This window comes from Colletotrichum navitas, assembly GCF_030913465.1.
Source record: "Colletotrichum navitas strain CBS 125086 chromosome Unknown LY79scaffold_1, whole genome shotgun sequence".
NCBI lineage: Eukaryota > Fungi > Ascomycota > Sordariomycetes > Glomerellales > Glomerellaceae > Colletotrichum > Colletotrichum navitas.
The window spans coordinates 2,065,139-2,082,898 of NW_026850547.1; the positions used below are offsets into that span (position 1 = coordinate 2,065,139).

The 17,760-nt window shown below is 53.8% G+C and overlaps 7 protein-coding genes across 7 annotated transcripts; 4 read left to right on the top strand and 3 right to left on the bottom strand.

Annotated features, from left to right (window-relative positions):
- Positions 1 to 5,399: 5,399 nt before the first annotated feature.
- LY79DRAFT_25768 (thermoresistant glucokinase family carbohydrate kinase) lies at positions 5,400 to 6,650 on the top strand. Its single transcript, XM_060551903.1, has 2 exons — positions 5,400 to 5,998; positions 6,058 to 6,650. The coding sequence occupies exons 1-2, from the start codon at positions 5,723 to 5,725 to the stop codon at positions 6,499 to 6,501; spliced, it is 720 nt and encodes a 239-aa protein (XP_060421104.1). The 5' UTR covers positions 5,400 to 5,722; the 3' UTR covers positions 6,502 to 6,650.
- A 997-nt stretch (positions 6,651 to 7,647) lies between these two features.
- LY79DRAFT_25762 (2-oxoacid dehydrogenase acyltransferase) lies at positions 7,648 to 9,624 on the bottom strand. Its single transcript, XM_060551901.1, has 2 exons — positions 9,276 to 9,624; positions 7,648 to 9,200 (listed from the first exon to the last, which is right to left on the bottom strand). Exons 1-2 carry the CDS (start codon positions 9,442 to 9,444, stop codon positions 7,822 to 7,824), a joined length of 1,548 nt encoding a protein of 515 aa, XP_060421105.1. The 5' UTR covers positions 9,445 to 9,624; the 3' UTR covers positions 7,648 to 7,821.
- Positions 9,625 to 9,692: 68 nt separating this feature from the next.
- On the top strand, positions 9,693 to 11,310 carry LY79DRAFT_25788 (ATP10 protein). Its single transcript, XM_060551907.1, has 2 exons — positions 9,693 to 10,316; positions 10,375 to 11,310. Exons 1-2 carry the CDS (start codon positions 9,934 to 9,936, stop codon positions 11,045 to 11,047), a joined length of 1,056 nt encoding a protein of 351 aa, XP_060421106.1. The 5' UTR covers positions 9,693 to 9,933; the 3' UTR covers positions 11,048 to 11,310.
- A 37-nt stretch (positions 11,311 to 11,347) lies between these two features.
- On the bottom strand, positions 11,348 to 12,155 carry LY79DRAFT_664854 (vesicle transport V-SNARE protein; the record flags this gene model as incomplete). Its single annotated transcript, XM_060562975.1, has 3 exons — positions 11,348 to 11,851; positions 11,907 to 12,020; positions 12,087 to 12,155. The coding sequence occupies 3 exons, from the start codon at positions 12,153 to 12,155 to the stop codon at positions 11,348 to 11,350; spliced, it is 687 nt and encodes a 228-aa protein (XP_060421107.1).
- Positions 12,156 to 12,824: 669 nt separating this feature from the next.
- On the top strand, positions 12,825 to 14,166 carry LY79DRAFT_534167 (60S ribosomal protein L35). Its single transcript, XM_060556407.1, has 4 exons — positions 12,825 to 12,936; positions 13,119 to 13,258; positions 13,354 to 13,579; positions 13,770 to 14,166. The coding sequence occupies exons 1-4, from the start codon at positions 12,934 to 12,936 to the stop codon at positions 13,776 to 13,778; spliced, it is 378 nt and encodes a 125-aa protein (XP_060421108.1). The 5' UTR covers positions 12,825 to 12,933; the 3' UTR covers positions 13,779 to 14,166.
- Positions 14,167 to 15,434: 1,268 nt separating this feature from the next.
- Positions 15,435 to 16,750, bottom strand: LY79DRAFT_25910 (succinate dehydrogenase iron-sulfur subunit). Its single transcript, XM_060551922.1, has 3 exons — positions 16,194 to 16,750; positions 15,944 to 16,095; positions 15,435 to 15,887 (listed from the first exon to the last, which is right to left on the bottom strand). The coding sequence occupies exons 1-3, from the start codon at positions 16,552 to 16,554 to the stop codon at positions 15,567 to 15,569; spliced, it is 834 nt and encodes a 277-aa protein (XP_060421109.1). The 5' UTR covers positions 16,555 to 16,750; the 3' UTR covers positions 15,435 to 15,566.
- LY79DRAFT_534173 (uncharacterized protein) lies at positions 16,710 to 17,749 on the top strand. The gene has a single exon (XM_060556408.1). The coding sequence runs from the start codon at positions 16,793 to 16,795 to the stop codon at positions 17,261 to 17,263; it is 471 nt and encodes a 156-aa protein (XP_060421110.1). The 5' UTR covers positions 16,710 to 16,792; the 3' UTR covers positions 17,264 to 17,749.
- Positions 17,750 to 17,760: the final 11 nt, after the last annotated feature.

The window sequence follows — 17,760 nt, forward strand, 5'->3', positions numbered from 1 at the left end:
GGACTGGTCATTGGTCAACGATGAGGCGGACGAGCAGACGACAACAGTGTTCAGACGCAGCCAACAGCGGGGAAGAGCCACACGAGCTGTATCAGCAGGTCCGCAGTTTGCACATGGTGGGAGCCACAGTCATTGTTTTTAAGACGGAATAAGCTGTGGCGTATCGTGGCTTGGTAGATACGCGTTGCCAGCGATTGGCTGAGGGCACCAGATTCGGAAAGCAGCCTGTGAGGATAGCATGCTAGTCTGTTAATTTCTATGTGCCTCAGGAACCTGAGCACCTCCCTAAACAGGCATAGGGGCGAACCAGGGCATTGGGAGCTTCAGCCACAATGAGGGGCAATTCAGGGACTTTTGTTAATGGAACAACTTGTTCTTACACCAAAGGAGAAGGAGGGGCAAATGAGCAAAAAAAAAAAAAAGAAAAAAAAAGGAGACGAGGATATTCCCATCAGAACGTTCTATCCCGCACTGTAGTCCTCAACCTGGAGTCCATACGTGGGGAAAGGGCCCGGTGAGAGGACGCGGGGCTAGACGTGGGCATCTCTTTGGAGTTGTGAGTCGACTTCGGATTACACTTACAGTAGGTATCACACGGGCAGATGATTTGACGCTATATCCAGAGGCGACAACGTAACTATTAATCAGTACTAGTTTGACAGAGTTCCAGCCATACCATCACTCATAATACTTGCCCTTTAAGTAGAGTGTCAAGCCTGGCTAGTCATCTACTACCAGGCGGCTCACCGTTATGTCTTGGCCGAGATTCAAGCGCTGTGTAAACACCATTGGCGACAAACCAAGCCGGGGAGGGGAGGTGAGAAGAGAATTATATGACAGAATCCCGACATATTAGAAAGATATGAATTCCTGTTCCGATACCGCATTGCTCACCGAGGGAGTTTAGTGTCTACATTTTTACCTTTCATTTGCAGACTACACCTGTCAGGTATCCTTGCATGCATGGTCTTGGAGACCAATGGGAGACTTCGCTGGGATCGACATGTTTGCGCAGGCAGGCTGCATAAGCAGGCTGCAGAGTGCCCGTATCGAGGCTTGCCTGCAGGTAGTAACGCGACCAGGTTTGTTTTGCGATATGTGACATGAACCACTGATGGGCTTGTACAGGATACTTAGCTATTGTCTCGCCGCTGGTTGTCGTGATCTAGGGCAGGTCAGGTGTCAATGCTGTCAAGAGCGGTTTTGAGTGGTTTTCATTGCATAGAACTTGGAATTGGTGGCTGCTAGGCTTTTTATCTTGTTATCAACGCTGAGGAGCCCGCCCGACAAGACTCGGCCGAAGGGATGCATAGGGGGGGGGGGGGGGGGGCAATTTATGGCCGCCGTCTCATAGGCCCGCGTCGGTTTTCGAGTACTTCCACGTTGTAACATAGCATTCGACAGCACTGGCAACAGGAGGGAGATTGCTTTGCTCATGCAGTGTCAGCAAAGCAAGACTAGGTGTCGTGTCAAGATCTCATTGAGAGCTGAGCCCTTGACGAGGAAGGCAGCTGGATAGTGGTCATCAAGTAGTATCACTTATTTGTCCTGCACTTTCGCGCGAATTACAAGGACATCGGCAATGCTGCTGCGTCTGCTGTAGGACGGATGCGGGCGGATCCCGCCCACAGGATAGGCGCATCGACTCGGCCGGGAAGGGAAGCCGCAGGCGCTGCGTGCCACGTCGAATTTGGCCGAGTTCTCGCCCGGGGAAGCGAGGAAAGATTCCGGGGTTTCCGAATGTTCGGACCATCTGCCTCGGCGTCTTGAAGCCAGCTTAAGCGCCCAAGAAACTGAACACGGTGGCATGGATTGCTCAGACTGAGGGTCACCGGGGAACATCCGCCTTGCCTCCGTGGCTTGATCTCGGAAAGGCTCGTCGAGTTTCACTCGTCGCCTTGCATTCGTTACTCGCCCTATAGAGGCAATAGTGTATTGAACAGAGCCATACGTCGTGTGCATTGAGCTTGTTCCCTCCAAGATTTCATCGTGGGCGGCTTGCCGTTTGACTTGATGCCTCGCATAAGCTAGCGCAGTACGCCGCTGGGGCTAGAGACGAGGGATCATGGCGCACATCGCATGCATTTGATACAGGTTGAGACAGCCAGGAGGGGTTGTCGCAACCCTCGCAGCCCGGATGCTATTCGATGTGTCGGGCAGAGTACGTGGACAGCAAGACAGCCTTCTGTTGGGGCTGATTGCAGGACCGAATTGACGCGGTAAAGATGGTCTCACAGCCAGTGGCCGAAAATTTCACACCGACAACTCCGTCTCATATGAGAGAATGAGCCGACCAATACGGAGAATATTCGCATAATTAGTGTTCAATTCCGCTCATCCTTGATAGACTCTGGCGGTTTGGCATCAAGCAAACGTCATGAGACCTGTAACCGGTTCCCCGGACAGTGGCTGGGATGGTTAGTGGGGGGGGGGGGAGGAGGAGGAGGAGGAAGAGGAGGGGGCACTCCGGCGCTACCGTCCGTGGGATGAGTGGTATAGTGGTTATTATGCGGTGGAATGGATGTGCACAATATGGTGTAATCGCGAATTCAATCGATGCCAAAAAGCCAAGCCGATGCATGGTCCAACAGGCAGGTAGGTAAATCACCTAGGTAGAACGAACGGGCGTACCCCACTGAGTACCTAGTAAGTCAGCTGCCGTATCTCCAGAGCGGTGAGGGGCCGCTGAATGAGTGGCACTGCAACGTTCCTACTCGTATAGGTACTAAGCGGTAGGGAGCACGACCTCAAGACTTTGGGAAAAGCAAAAACCCCTCATCCTTGTTCGCTCGCGTGTTATTCCCCTGACCGTTGGGCCGGGTTCGATGTTGGGGACCTGGCGGGGAGTGATCTGGAGCGACCTAGTGCAACCCACTTGGAGAAGGCGGTCGAAGACAGAGACGAGATGGAGATGAGAGGACCCGGAGAGTCTTGGAGAAGAAGGGGGGGGGGGAGATCTAAGAACCTAAGAACAGCGAGGGCTGGAGCAATTTCAGCAAGCAAACTTGTGACTGAATTATTTGCAGCGAGGCCAGAACCAGGGCCTAGCGGAGTCTTGGGGAAGGCCCTGTCGACTGTGGGAAAGAGTGGACGGATGAGGGGGAGCGAATTGTCTCTGCACGACTCCGTAGACTCTGCTCCCCTAGGACCCGACGCATTCCGAATGGCTGGAATCAAGTCGGTGTGATGATGTACGTACAGCAAAACCACATTTTCCTCGGAACCTGAGCCGTGCCGAAGGGCAGGGCAGGGCAGGGCAAAACAAAAGACCGGAAGATGCCAGAGTCAGAGCACCTGCACGGTGCATCTCACCTCAAGGTTGATGAGAGTCCAGGGTGACTGACTGGCACTCGCTGTGTCAACCCTAGTGTACTGGGCCCAGAAGCGTGGGGTGTGCCGCCTTACACCGTGAATTGAGTGGAGGGTGCAGTTTGTCCTCGGCTCGGAAGACACTCTCAGGTTGCATCACCCACAGTTTGTTTGCACGGGCTCGTAGGTATGTAGTCAGGTCGGTGGCTTTCTTGGGGAGGCTTCGGTTCCGTTTGGTTCGTTGGGTTTGGTAGTAAGCTGTTGTTTGAGAAGGCAGCTTGGAAAGTGTACCGAACTCCTCGAGATGCCCGTGCCTGCCAGCTCCCTGCCCTAGTGGCTCTGTAAATGGGGGCTTGGATCACGGGATTAGAATGTAGGTAGTTTACAATAGAGCGAGGAAGTGCGAGAACTGCAATGCTTGGCTGCACGCGCATCGCCGACCCGTATGCGCGTCTTCCCTATGATGTAATAACAATAGCTTCTCGGTGCTTGCCCGAAAGCACTCATGCGCATTTTCCCTTAGCTGGACGAGAGGGACGGACGACATACTATGTAGGTACACTAGGTCTGCTGACCCGGGCTGGCTCTGCACACAAGAACACAGGTACCTAGGTAACCGCGGCTGAAGTTCGGGAAAGAGCTGGGCGTGTTATGTCGAGGTCCCGATGCATCTGCCGCTGTCTCGTCTCGCCCGGCTGCTTGCTGGACTTATTGAGCTAACTCGGGCTGCTGCATTGTGTGTCTCTTCTCTCTGCGGTCCTGGCCAATGTGTTGTTTCCAGGGTTTGCTGCCCGTCATCGGACAGAATTTCCCACCCCCCACCGAGATGGTTGGAAAATGAAATTGTCGAGGATCGAGTTTTTTTTTCTTGCTTGTCGAGTGACCTCGCTCCTTTTCCCAGGCCCCTGTCTTGTTCAGGTAATTATTTCCTAGTGTCGGTCCGTTCTAGAAAAGGGCGTCCCCCCACGCTGCCCACTTTCTCTCCCTATGCACGAAGTACAGTACTCTCCACATCCCATCCGCGACACATCCCCGAACTGCCCTTCCTCTTGGCTCCACGTCCCCCCGCCTTTGTTTTCTTGTTTTTTTTTTGTTTTTTTTTTCATTACCTTTCTCCGTCCTCAGCACCGTCATGTCCTTTGCCAGCGACTAACTGGATTCTCCCAAGTTCCTGACCGAAACCCCGTTCGCCATCCTTCCCGATCCCGCGATGCAAGGTTCTGCGCTTGCCGGCGTTGCTTTTTGCTTCTTCTTTTCTTTCCGGCTACAGCAGCAACACCTCCTCTCCCACAGTTTTTCACCCTGCTATTGTGCTGCAACCACGATATAGTGTAAAGGGCATCAACGCAGGTCTTGCAGCCTCATGTCGATGGCAGGAGTGACCTGACTGCCTTAATGGTCACCAACGTTGTCGGTTCGACAGAAACGAGGGACCTCAATAATTGACAATGCCCCATCTATCGCCACATACCACGCTCTAAGTATGTAGGTAATAGCCAGTTCGCGACGGGGTATACCTGACGTTGGCACTCTTCGTAGTTTTGCCGGGGATAGAAGGTTACCAATAGCCGCTATTCGTATGCTTTCACCCCACTCATCCCACCCAGCAATGACCTTGACCTCCACAGAAAAGGCAACTTACTTGACTCTTCCATTCGTCCCACGTTTCTTCCAGATGGCCACCCCTTCGCATTTGGATCCCGTGGAGAGAAAGTACAGTACATACCTGGGATACAGCAGTCAAGAGGGTAGAGTGCAGGGACGTAATTGTTTCTGGAGACACACCCGCGGCTATTGGACAAGACACCCCACCCCCAGTCATCAGTGGGGTACGGATTTCTCCCCGTCAGCCTCATAATTCATTTTCATTGGCCTCTCTGATTGCAAGGGGACGTCGCCATTTGGGAAAGTCGGGGCAGCGACACGCCCCCTGTTCCCGGTTCCCTACCCTACCTACCTAGCCTGAGAGAAGTCGCTGAACCCGAGTCCAGGTACTGGAACCTGCTGAGCGCTGCCAGTGCGTTTTAGTTGCCGTCAGGCACCCCCCCTGGGTTCCTCGTTGGGTTCTTCCTTTTTTTCCTCATCCGTCCCCCAGAAGCAGCCCCGTCCTTGGTCACTTATAAAGTATAAGACAATGCCCTGCGCATTGCTCCGTCACTTGACCTTGGGCCTTGCACTTGAATCGTCTTCCCGCTGGTAGTAGAAAATATTGGATCCTTTACTTCCCTCATCTCGAATCTGCCCTGTATTCGCATATACCTACCTATATCAGCCGCTCTACTGTTTTGTTAGCATCCTGCCTACTGTCCGCCTCAACTCCCTGTTCTCCGGATGATGCAATAGCGTCATTGGCCGCTCCGCTCTAATACTATACAAGACAACCACATTTGTGTTTACCAACCCGCACGAAATCATGCTCTCCTACGACTCTCCCATGCCTGCCAATGGGCAGCCTCCAAAGTCTCCCTCGGGGCTCACGAACGGCGTCCAGCAGGCCGTCGCTTCCAAGACCCAGCCGAAAGTGCCCGGAGTTCCGACTTCCGCCGACAACGGCGCGCACGTCAATGGATCCCTTAACACCCAGTACCACCATATCTGGCTAGTGACGGGCCCGGCTGGCTGTGGAAAGACGACCGTCGCCGAGTACCTCGCCCAGGCTCTGAAGCTTCCCTACATCGAGGGCGACAGTGTAAGTGTCGCAACCCGCCTTGTCGTATTCTGACATTTGTCTAACTCGCGCGTGAAAAGTTCCACCCACAAGCAAACATTGAGAAGATGGCCAACGGTGTGCCTCTGACCGACGCCGACCGATGGGACTGGCTCGTTGCGCTTCGCGAAGAGTCCCGCCACCAGCTGGCCGCAGGCTCCGACGGGGTTGTGCTCACCTGCTCGGCCCTGAAGCGCAAGTACCGGGACGTCATCCGTGTCGCCGGATACTACGATCGCTCCATCCTCATTCACTTCATCTATCTGTCGGCCCCCGAAAACGTTCTCGTACAACGCGTGACAGCCCGCAGTGCCGCGACCAACCACTATATGGGCGCCAACATGGTCCACAGCCAGTTCCAAACCCTGGAGCCTCCCATGGCCGACGAGACAGACGTCATCAGTCTCGACGTCAGCCGCTCTCTCGAGGAAGTCAAGCGGGATGCCCTAGCCAGCGTCAAGGCCGTAGTTGGGGAAGACGCATAGGCCACTAGCTGTCTCAAGAGGCGTACTTTGGTTGGGGTGTTCTTCCTTTTTTGCGAATCATCCTACGGGATCATGGAGTTACGGGCATAGAACTACAAGCGTTGGCTTTTGGATATCACAACGGCGTCAGCATTGGGATTAGGGTTACAAAACCGCTGGCTTGAAGAGGTCGGGTTGCATACAGTATACGGGTGCTAAGGTGGCAGCGGAGGGACTTGCGCCGCGTAAAAGGCATCCTCTGCCCAGCCAAGTCAAGCTGGTGGGGGGGGCTAAGTCGTGTATTGGCGGTTGAGCATAATGTCAGGATGCGAGCTGACCGAAATGGGGTTGGCCGTCAATGCGAAAGCAGCGATGCTGAGCTGGCGCTTGTTGCCTCACTCATGCAGGGTCAAAGAACCGGAGAGTTCTCACTGGTTGGGGCCCAGCTGGATGTTCTTGGTTCATCACTTGCAAGTCTTGGTTGAGAATACGTATAACTGACGAAATATCAAACCGTCACTTATACCACCTACCCACCGTTGTACCTTGTGAGCCCACCTGCATGCACAATCTGGACATTTAGCAGCTCTACGGATAGACGAGGTCCAGTTCGGTCTCCCCAACACCGTGGTCAAGCTTCCCCAATCGAGATGCCTGCAGCCGATGGAGCGCGGATGGTCGGTCACCCTTGGCCGTTGGGGGATTCTTTAGCATTGGCTGGCGTCAGCTCGGTAAAGGTGTGGAGAGCGTTCGTCCGTCGTAACTGGGCCGTCACAATTTCGTATTTTACTACAGAGTACACCGAGATGGGGGAGAGGGGATGAGAAGGGGATGTGGAATGTCTGTCATGTGTGGAGGCAGGTGTTCGTTGACCTTGCCCTGTGGGGCAACCATCCCGGCCAAGACATCACGCCGTTGCGAAACGCTGCAGTAACATGCCTGTCAGACCGACATGCGTCGGGCAGCAGCTCTCCTCTTGCAGGTGATCTCTAGGTACTCTGGATCTCTCTTTGTTTTGTTTTCCCAGATTGTAACTTCCACAGGTGCCTAAACGACGTACTTGTCTACCACCGACCCCAAACCCCGGCCCTTCCTCCCGTATCTACACAATCAATGAGACTCTGATTGTAAATGTCGTCGAGCCATTCATCCCGTCCGTCCGCCCACACACGCCATGGGCGTTGTTCACCCAGTCTTAGTGTCCGCATCACGCGGGCCGGATGCTCTCGTTCGATCTTCGTCGTCACCCTCCTCCCCTCAGATCTGACCACTCTTCCCATATCCCTCCTGGGTACCTCTCTCCAGCCCCTCACTCATACACTCCCATTCAGGGTGGACACATCATCGGAGGTGCATGACCATGACATCGGGCTCCTCCACGACCCTGCGCACCACCTCAGCGGCCCGCGCCATGGTTGCACCGTCCACAACGCGATGGTCCGCGCTCCAGCTGAAGTTGCACATGTGCTTCCTCACCACCCTGTCCGAGTCCTCCCTCTCGAACGCCGGCACGGCGCGCATGCGGCCGATGCCGAGGATCGCCACCTCCTTGTCGACGATGACAGGCGACAGGTAGGTCCCGCCGATGTTGCCGATGTTGGATACGGTGATGGTGCCTCCGCCGAGGTCCACCGGCGTCAGCTTGCCCGCAAAGGCCGCCTTTTGCAGCCGCGTCAGCTCCGATGCGATGGAGAGGATGTTGAGCGACCCGACGTTGCGGATCACGGGCACTAGGAGGCCCTGCGGGGTGTCCATGGCGACGCCGATATTATGCTGGCTGCGCATGACGAGGGAGGGTTTGGAGGACGAATGGTCGAGATCGACCCGCGCGTTGAGGATGGGGAACTGATAGAGCGCCATGGAGACGGCCTTGATAATGAAGGGGAGGTAAGAAAGCTTCGCGACGCCGGTCTCGCCGCCACCCACCTCTGGAGCCTTTGCGAGCACGCGGTTGAGGCGGGTGCGCAGCTGAACGAGGCTGGAGAAGTCGATTTCGTCGGCGTACAAGAAGTGCGGTATCGTGAGGGAGCGCGTCATGGACTTGAACATTTGCTGCTGGGTGTTTGTGAGCGGGACGCGGGTCTCGAGCTGCGCGCCCCCGACGGGCCCCGGGGTGGGAAATGCGCCGGGGGGCGGGGCTGAAGTTGCCGCCGGCTTGTCCCCGGACTCGCGACGCTTGACGAAGTTCTGTACGTCCTCCTTCAGGACTCTGCCATCTCTCCCCGTGCCGTCGATGTCCGTAATATTCACATTCAAGGTCTTGGTGAGGTGCCGCACCGCGGGCGTGGCAAGTGAGGCATGCGTGCCCTTTGGCTGCCGCGGAGCTTCCTGTACATCGGCGCCCTGAGGCGCGGTGACTGCCGGCTCTTGTCTTGTTTGCCCATGTATCTGCTCTCCCTGATGCGTTCTCGCCAGCTGTTGTTGCGGCGAAGTAGGCTCCGTCGTGCTCTGCGTGGGCTTTTCCACTGCTGGCTCAGTCGGGGCCGTCAGTGCGTCGAGGTCCTCCTGCTTGGCCCCGCCCTGGATGTCAATGTCGACAAAAGGCTTGCCGACCTTTGCCATGTCGCCGGCGTCGTAGTGTAGTTTCTTCACGACGCCGGAGAAGCGGCTTGTGATCTCCACTGAGGCCTTGTCGCTCTGTACCTCGCACAGCGGGGAGAACTCTTCGACACGGGCGCCCGGCTCGACAAACCACTGGATGATCTCACACTCCACGATGCCTGCCGTTTGGGACTTGTTAGAGATTCAGTTCACTCTGAAAGCCTAGAAAAAGCTGATTATTATTTTTTACTTACCTTCACCAATGTCTGCCAGCAAGACGGGCTTGATAACCCTCAATTGCCGCGTGTCGTGGAACTGTCTAGAGGGGTAGACGCCAGCAGCTCTTGCCGCGGCCAGACGGGCCATGCTTTTAGAGACGTGCCATTGCGTCCGTACGGCGCGTGAGCCGCGTTGAAGAAACATTGTGAGGCCTTTTTCGATAAGCAAAGAAGAGGAATAAAGGTAAGGAATAATTCGCAATTTCTAGACTTTCAGAGGAGGAAAGGCGAAAGCTACTCAGGAATGTGCGAACACCCGTTGCAGGAGCACGCTCGGCAGCGGCATTGTTTCTTCCCCAGAGACTCGGCTATTCGCGGTGTTCGGCCAGTGAAGGTCAATCGATCTTCCCCAATGACACAATGCTGAAATGCGCCGAGGGGCAGCAAAAGGGTGGCCCGAGACCCGCAATGTCGGTTCAGTCTGCTTCTTAGCCCCTCTCTCGTCGGCTCTCTCCGCATTGCAGCGGCGATCCATTTTCTTATCGCCCGGTAGCCCCTGTGGCTTGGAGATGAGGCGCAGGGTAGGACATCGACACATGTGGCGCGAATTTTTCCACTGCCCAGACGCCAGAGGGAATGACCAGACATCTCAACGACATTTGGCATTCGCATTGACTCTCCGGCCTTGAATGCAATGGCTTCAATCACCCCAATGCGTGCAATGGCCCTGTCTATGGGACTCTCAAGAAGGGCCTTCTCGTGCACTGTCTGCTCATGCCGGCGCCACCTGAGCACCTCTCGTCCATACCTCGCTGGCAAGCCTCCGGCACCGGCACCGGCCCCGGGCGCCGCTCCTCTAGAAACGGCGAAGCCCGATCTCCCGGGGTCGGCCATCCACGCCCCGCGTGCTTACGGACGGAAGGTCAAGGACTTCACGCCGCAGCCTCTGCCACGGCCCATCGGCATGGCGCACCCACCGCACCCGGAAGACAACTCAGGCGTCGACAGGAGGTCGCTGAAACAGCGGAGGGACGACTTTGTCGACTACGACAAACACCTCGTGCGCCGTAAGGAGCTGTAAGTCGCACGCTACGGTGCCACATCGAGACTTGAGCTGACTGTTGGTCGTTCGCAGGAAAGAAAAGATGGCCCGCCCCTACTTTCGCGACTGGCGCAACATGCAGTTTCACGAGGGCAAGTCCTTCATCGCGCCCCCCTTGCCCTTCAAGGCCGACATGTCGCTCTTCTTCCCCAACTTTGTCGGCGACACGCTCGAGAAGAACGCCAACAGCCCGCGCGACACGACGCGCGCGCTGCTCGGAAAGTTGTCCGTCGTCGCCGTGTACAGCAGCCAGTGGGCCGACAACCAGGCAAAGACCTTCATTTCGCCCGAGGCGAACCCGGCGCTGCACGAGCTCCTAGCTAAGTCTCCGGGCAAGACGCAGATTGTGCAGCTCAACATTGAGGACAACAAGTTCAAGGCGTGGATTGTCAGGCTCTTCATGGGTAATCTCCGCAAGCAGATCCCCGAGCACCACTGGGGCAAGTACTTCCTCGTGCCCCGCGGCATCACCGACGAGATCAGCGAGTCCATCGGCTACCTCAACAGCAAGGTCGGCTACGTTTACCTCGTCGACAACCTATGCAGGATACGCTGGGCTGCCAGCGGTCCCGCCCGCCCGGACGAGCGGGACAGCTTGGTGAAGGGCATGAAACTGGTTCTTCACGAGTGGAACAAGGTCGAAAAGGCGGCGCTAGAGGCCGCCAAGGTCGAAGAGGCGGCGGGCGAGAAGAAGGAGAAGTCGTAAGCCGGGGGAGGGGGACAGCTTTTTAGGGTGGCTTTGTAAAGCCGATAGCGTGCGACAGCCAGGTCATGAATGACCTGGCCCTATTGCCTACATACCCGTGTTTTTCTAGTGTACAGTATGCACCAAAGATACCCTCAATTCGAGAAAAAAAACGTCCATAAAAATTCCCAAGAACGCCTCCGCAGTTCCCTTATGCCGATATTATCCCCAGTCGTAACGGCTTGTTGAAAAGAAACACGATGAAAACACAAAAGGCCGTCGTCGTCTTAAGTAAAACATGCCGCATTCCTCTGCCGCTGATCATATAAACCACCAAAACAGGAGGAAGCAAAATGCAATGAAGACGCCCATGATGATGCCGTCACGACGCTTCTTGGCCGAGATGCGGCCGATGAGGCTGTTGAGCCCGGGAACCTGGCTGGCGGCCATGGTGATGCGGCGGTTGATGCTAGCGAGGGTCTCACGCTGGATGTTGAAGCTGTCTTGAACGGCGTAGGCCTGGGCGAGGACGCTGTCGGTCATGTTATGGCTGTTATCGATGCGACTACGCTCGGCAAGCATGTACTCAGCCTCGGCAGCCTCGGGATTGTTGGCGCGATATTCGTCAATGTCGGAGCGAACGTTGGTGAGCAGATGGGCGCGGTCGCGGGCCTGGGCAATGGTGTTGCGCAAGCGGACAAGGTCGCGCTTGTGCTCGGCGAGCTTCTCACGGGAGAGAGCAAGGTTACTATGCTTCGTAGCAGAGGAGGTAAGGGTCGCTTCCGAGTCGAGAAGGCGGTAAAGTTGGGAGATGACGTTTTCACGCTGGAGACTATGTTAGTGGCGGCTGAGGTCCTGAGGGAGAATTCATCGAACGTACCTTTTCAAGGAGTTCTTGTAACTTCGCTTCTGTTGTCCTTTCCTCCTCGGTGGGCCTTGCTGGTATATCTGCTACAGTCGAGAACTGGGAGTACGTGTGGAATAGAGTCTCGGTCTATAGAGGGCGGATGTCAGGGAAGCCCGGTGGAAAAAGACACCATGAAGGTGAAGGAACCCGTACCTGTGTTTCTAGGCTCCGCGCTTGTTGCCGTAGCTGGGCCCAGCCCGTGTTGACAGGAACTGCAGCCATGGTGCTGCGATGATTGTTGTGGCTAGTTGTCTGTTCTGTCTGCTGCTCTCGACGTCGTTGATTCCGATGGGCTCGTCTATGTCCGCATGCCTGGGACTGTCAGCAGGGACCAGATGCAGCCTAGAGGAGCTCAGCGTCACATGGACCGTGCACCTTGAATGATTATGTAATGGCCATTGGGCTGCACCAAGCCTGCAGGTGCGGGTCAAGTTGCATTGTAGGTATTCAATAACCTAGCGATGGCAACACGATTGGGGACACAGCGAAGACTCAAGGAAAGAGATTCTTCGGACATCAGTCTCATAATCCAACATCCCGATATTTAGGAAAGCACAGAGACTATTAGACAAAAATCAACACGCACTGAATATCGCCTGGGAAACCGTTCACCTGTCCGAACTTGGAGCTTTGAAGGACTCCATCCCAGCATACGGGCAGTTTAGAGACCCCTCATGCTTGCTCAGCATTCATGTACCATGCTACCTAGGTAGATACCTAGGTGAGCATATCGAACTCGGTGTAATCGGCTCGGTGGAGAGCAGCCATTGACAGCGCCTTTCGGTGCCCTCGGTGACAGATGTGGCTAAGCAATGCCGTGGCGCATGCCTAAACCCCAAGGCCCACCTCCTCCAATCACAGACGGCCCAGTTTTTAATTTGCACGCACAAACTTGTAGGGTTTTTGTCAAAACTTCATATTTCGATCGATCACCTTAGCCTCTCTCACGACGTGTCGATACTAACCCAGATATCCAGCGCCACCCCCCATATCAGTCAAGATGGTGAGTGACCCTTTGCTCCTGATGCGATCCGCGATCCTCGAATAGTCCCGAACATTTCCCCCGCGACGAGATTACGACACCCCGCGTTCGAAACTTTCATATCTGCTCCGACGAGAAACACAAATGCACTCATCTACAAGGACAAGAACCGTTCCCGCTGACGAGAAGTTATCATGTCGCAGTCGTCCGGAAAGGTCAAGGCCAGCCAGCTCTGGAACAAGAACAAGGATGAGTTGACCAAGCAACTCGGAGAGCTCAAGACTGAGCTCGGTCAGCTCCGTATCCAGAAGATCACCTCTTCTGGCAGCAAGCTGAACAAGATGTGCGTTACTATCCCCGTCCGATCCGAAAGCGATGGGAGGAATCCGAAGGATGGATGAGGAACGAGCGACTGACCGATATTTTTTCTGCCTGCAGCCACGACATCCGCAAGTCGATCGCCCGCGTCCTGACCGTTATCAACGCCAAGCAACGCGCCCAGCTTCGCCTGTTCTACAAGAACAAGAAGTACGCCCCCCTTGACCTCCGCGCGAAGCAAACCCGTGCCATCCGCCGGAGATTGTCCGAGAAGGAGGCCAGCATCGTCACCGAGAAGGCCAAGAAGCGCACCGTTCACTTCCCTCAGCGCAAGTTCGCCGTGAAGGTCAGTTGAAATGGGACATTATGTCGGGAATTGATTCAGGGAGACGCGAGAAACAGTGAATAGGGTTGAGACACATCATTCGGACTTACCAGTACAATATCTGTGCTCGATATGTGTCTCTAGTCTCCTGGATCCTTCTTGACAACATCCAACACTGCCTAGGGAACTTCATCACTGACTTACGATGCAGGCCGCGTAAATTAGCCGACCGCTCCTGGGTTAGGTTTGGGGATAACGAAAAAGGTCATGGAGGCGTAACACGTTTTTGGCACACGGGGATCCCGAATTACTCGATGCATTGCATGGTCACGGAGGGAAATTAAAAGGGTTTATATGCGCTTTGTCAATTCCCCCCCAAGTGCTGCAAAAAACACAAATGGATTTCTCTCAAGACGGGTCAAACACATTGGCAAAGCGAAAAAGTATGGATGGGGCTTGCAGAAATCCTATTCTTTCTGTCTCTCCCACCCATACAGCCCCCTTTTTTCATGTTGTGGTGGGAGGGAGAGATTTCCCCGAGTGTGTGTTGGTAGTATAGAGCTGCCAAAAATGTCAAATGGGGCCTAAAGATGCCCCGACTTCAAAAAGTCTGCTCATGTTCGATTGTGCTCGCTTGAAATGCACCCAGGCCCAATACTCTGCACTCTTTGGTTCAACTCTCACCCAGCCCCCGAGTTATACAGGCGACCTTGACAGGTCGGGTTGGTTTCTACGTTCCTCTACTATTTCAACGAGACGAAGCTTGTCGTAGTCTAAGTCTCCAGTCTGCTTATTCACTTACGATCTATTATCCCGGCTTACTGGTATTAAATACCTGGGGTTTGCCCGCTCGACTTGTCCTTTGGATGTTCTCACTGATCTGATGATAAATCTTTCTTTATGTTTGCGCGGTTTGTCAACAGTGACCAAACCGATGACCATCAGTCATCCTACATGGCATAAATACGATAAATTTGTCATGTTTGGCCGCTTCGAAATTTGTGAGAGCTGTGAGAGCGGTTTCCGATAATTTTGCAGAAGATGCTGGTATCACCAATCTCATATGCACCTTATTGGTTCAGCCTCCCTCGCTCACCGTGCATGCAACAGATATGCTAAATGGGACTATGGAGGGAGCACAATTAAATAGAGGATGACTAGGACTTGTGAAATATATTTTGGGTGGTGTAATGTTCACACGTATTTTGATTGATAAAGCCAAAAAATATCAATTTCGTTCTGTTACGCCTTCCGTTACCTGCGGTCTCATAGCTGGAAATGGTTATTGAAGAGTTAATTTTCCTACTGAATTTAGACCCCAGACGAGAAACATCACATGTGATTTGGCACTGGTATATTCAATAACTCTGAAGACTAAGAAGTATACAAAGCGACCATACAGGCAGGCAGGCTTCTGTTCATGTTGGGAGCCGAACCACTTATGCTTCTATTCACGGCATGGGGTCTTCCTCTTAGAAATCCAAGGTTCTAACCTGCCCTCTGTTGTCAGTGTCCCTTTACATCTATAAAAGACAAAACCGCTTTATCGCAATGATTTGATCTCCATTAAGCTCGAGGATTGGTTTATGATCGCCCATGGTTTTGTGGTGGGCACTCTCTTCCAGCATTTCCGCCACAGACCAATGGACAGACCGTCTTCTCGCGTTTGGCACGCACCACCTCCGTTTTTTTCACACAACTCATTGCCTCTCAGTCCCCTTGAAGCATTGAGATCACCGCCCATGTATGTCGAGAACAACCTATAAAGCTAGGGCTATTACCGTCTCTTCCCTCTTCGCTCGGGCACTTTCAGACACGGACAGGACAGTTGTTATATGAGTTGCTGCGGACTAATGAAAACAAAAGAAAGCTTGAATTCAAAGTCCCCTTTTTAGTGTGTCCAAGGAGTTCAAACTCCATCCATGCTCATAAAGTACACACTACCTAGTATACAGCCAATATCGCGCCGCCCAAGATTACGACTCCAAACCTAGACACCGCCAGCTTCTTAGAAAGCCATCTGCTTCTTGATCTCGGCAATAGCCTTGCCAGGGTTCAGGCCCTTGGGGCAGGCACGTGTGCAGTTGAGAATCGTGTGGCAGCGGTACAAGCTCATCGAGTTGTCAAGGGCGGCCTTGCGCTCCGCTGCTTTCTCGTCACGGGAATCGGCGAGCCAGCGGTATGACTGGAGAAGGATGGCAGGTCCGAGGTACTCCTCCGAGTTCCACCAGTAAGACGGACACGAAGTTGAGCAGCAGGCGCACAGGATACACTCGTAAAGGCCGCTCAGCTTCTTTCTATCGGCGACACTCTGACGGTATTCCTTGCCCTGCAGTCAACGTTAGTCCAAAGTGTCATAATAGAAGGGTGTACTCTACCACGTACATCAGGGGCAGGAGTGGTTCTCTGCAAGTAGGGCTTAATCGAACGGTATTGCTTGTAAAACTGGGTCAAGTCGGGGACCAGGTCCTTGACGACGTAGGTATGGGGCAGAGGGTAAACCTTAATGTCTGACGAAGACTCCTTGGGGATACGGCCTATCAAATGGCATTAATATTATCTTCTTCATCGCTATGTTGACCTCATTCGTAGCAGGGGGAGGGGGTTGGTTGCTGTGCTTCTAGAAACCACATACAAAGGCAAGCCAGCGTGTTCTGCCCATTAATGTTCATGGCACAGCTACCGCAGATGCCTTCTCTGCAGCTTCGGCGGAAGGTCAGAGTAGGGTCCAACTCGTTCTTGATGCGGATCAACGCATCTAGCATCATGGGTCCGGTCTTGTTCAAGTCCAGCGTGTACTCCTGCATGCGAGGCTTCTCAGTCGGGGTGTCGGGGTTCCAGCGGTAGATGGTGAACTTCTTCATCTCTGGCTCCTTGGTACGGGGCAAGCGGTCGCTGGGGGTTGCTAGGCCACGGCGAGGAACGGTGACGGCAGGGCGGAAGGCGGCTTTGGTGGCCGAGCCCAAGACTCGGGAGGAAGAGCGGAGAGATGCCATTGTGGCTGTTGAATTGGATACGAGTTGGAACAAACGGATGCAAGTAGCAAAGGTAACAGTTGGCACACCAGATGGAAGTGAGAAATTCCAAGTAATTGGCGGGTCGCGGTGTGGGAAGCGGCGGTTCACCGTGATATTGTTATCCTTGGTGGCGTTCAGGTGAAATGATAGACATCATGGAAGTTTGTCAATCCCTCGGTTATTGAGTGGAAGCGGCCGGAGCAATAAAAGCGGGTCTATGACCAATCATGCACGAGTGATTTTTAACCAATCTCAGAAGTGCGGCTATTTGGCCTGTGCGGTTTTCATGGCTTCAAGAAGTGAAGAATCCAGTGTCAGATACACGCAAAGCCACCATTCAAATCGACACATCCCGCCTGACCCCAACGTGACCACCACTTTGAGTGAGACAGAACCTCAAGACGCAAAGGGTCACCACGAAGAGAGTTGGCGAGATAGAAAAAGGAAAAGAAAAAGAAGTGGACTGAGTGGGCTTCCCAGCTTGCAGAGGCTCAACTTTATTCAATCTTGTGTCAAACTACCTTTTTCTTGTAGCATCGCCAATAGGGGCTCGATTGCCTGTCATGTGAAAGAAAGGGTTAAGCCGACGGAAGTCGTGCCCCATTTGACGATCAGCCGACCGTGTTTGTCTCGCTCATATCTCTCACGGAACAACCCGCCGCTTCTATATAAAGTTTGGTTGTCTTGATGAGAATGTGGAAAAACGGGGAGCTCATACCGCATTGCTTCCCAGTACCTCTGTCACTAATAGAGTTGATGTCCGAAAGTCCAAATGGTCATCATATTTATCGATACCACAGGCTCTATTTTCCAAAGAGGCTCACTCCAGGCAAACAATGTCTTCCTACGTTACCCACGATGCTCGAAGTTTTCCTCAGAACATAGTTTAATTCCTGTTGCTTATTCCTCCATACTCCCCTACTTCAAGTCCAGGTACTGGTTACGACTGGGGAAGCAAGCACCTTTTCATCTGGTCTTTCTACCTATCCCAGTAGCCCATCTCGGAATTTGACGGGACTTTGCATGTGAACTTGGGTACGAATACAAGTACCCTATACTGAGTTTGCAGATGAGAGTCGGAGTTTAGTCTCAACCATAAATGCCAAGGGCACTTTTCAAGATAGTGAGGTACTAAATAAAGTAGGAACCTGACGCTGGCTGGCTGGTCTACCTGTAATGCCTATC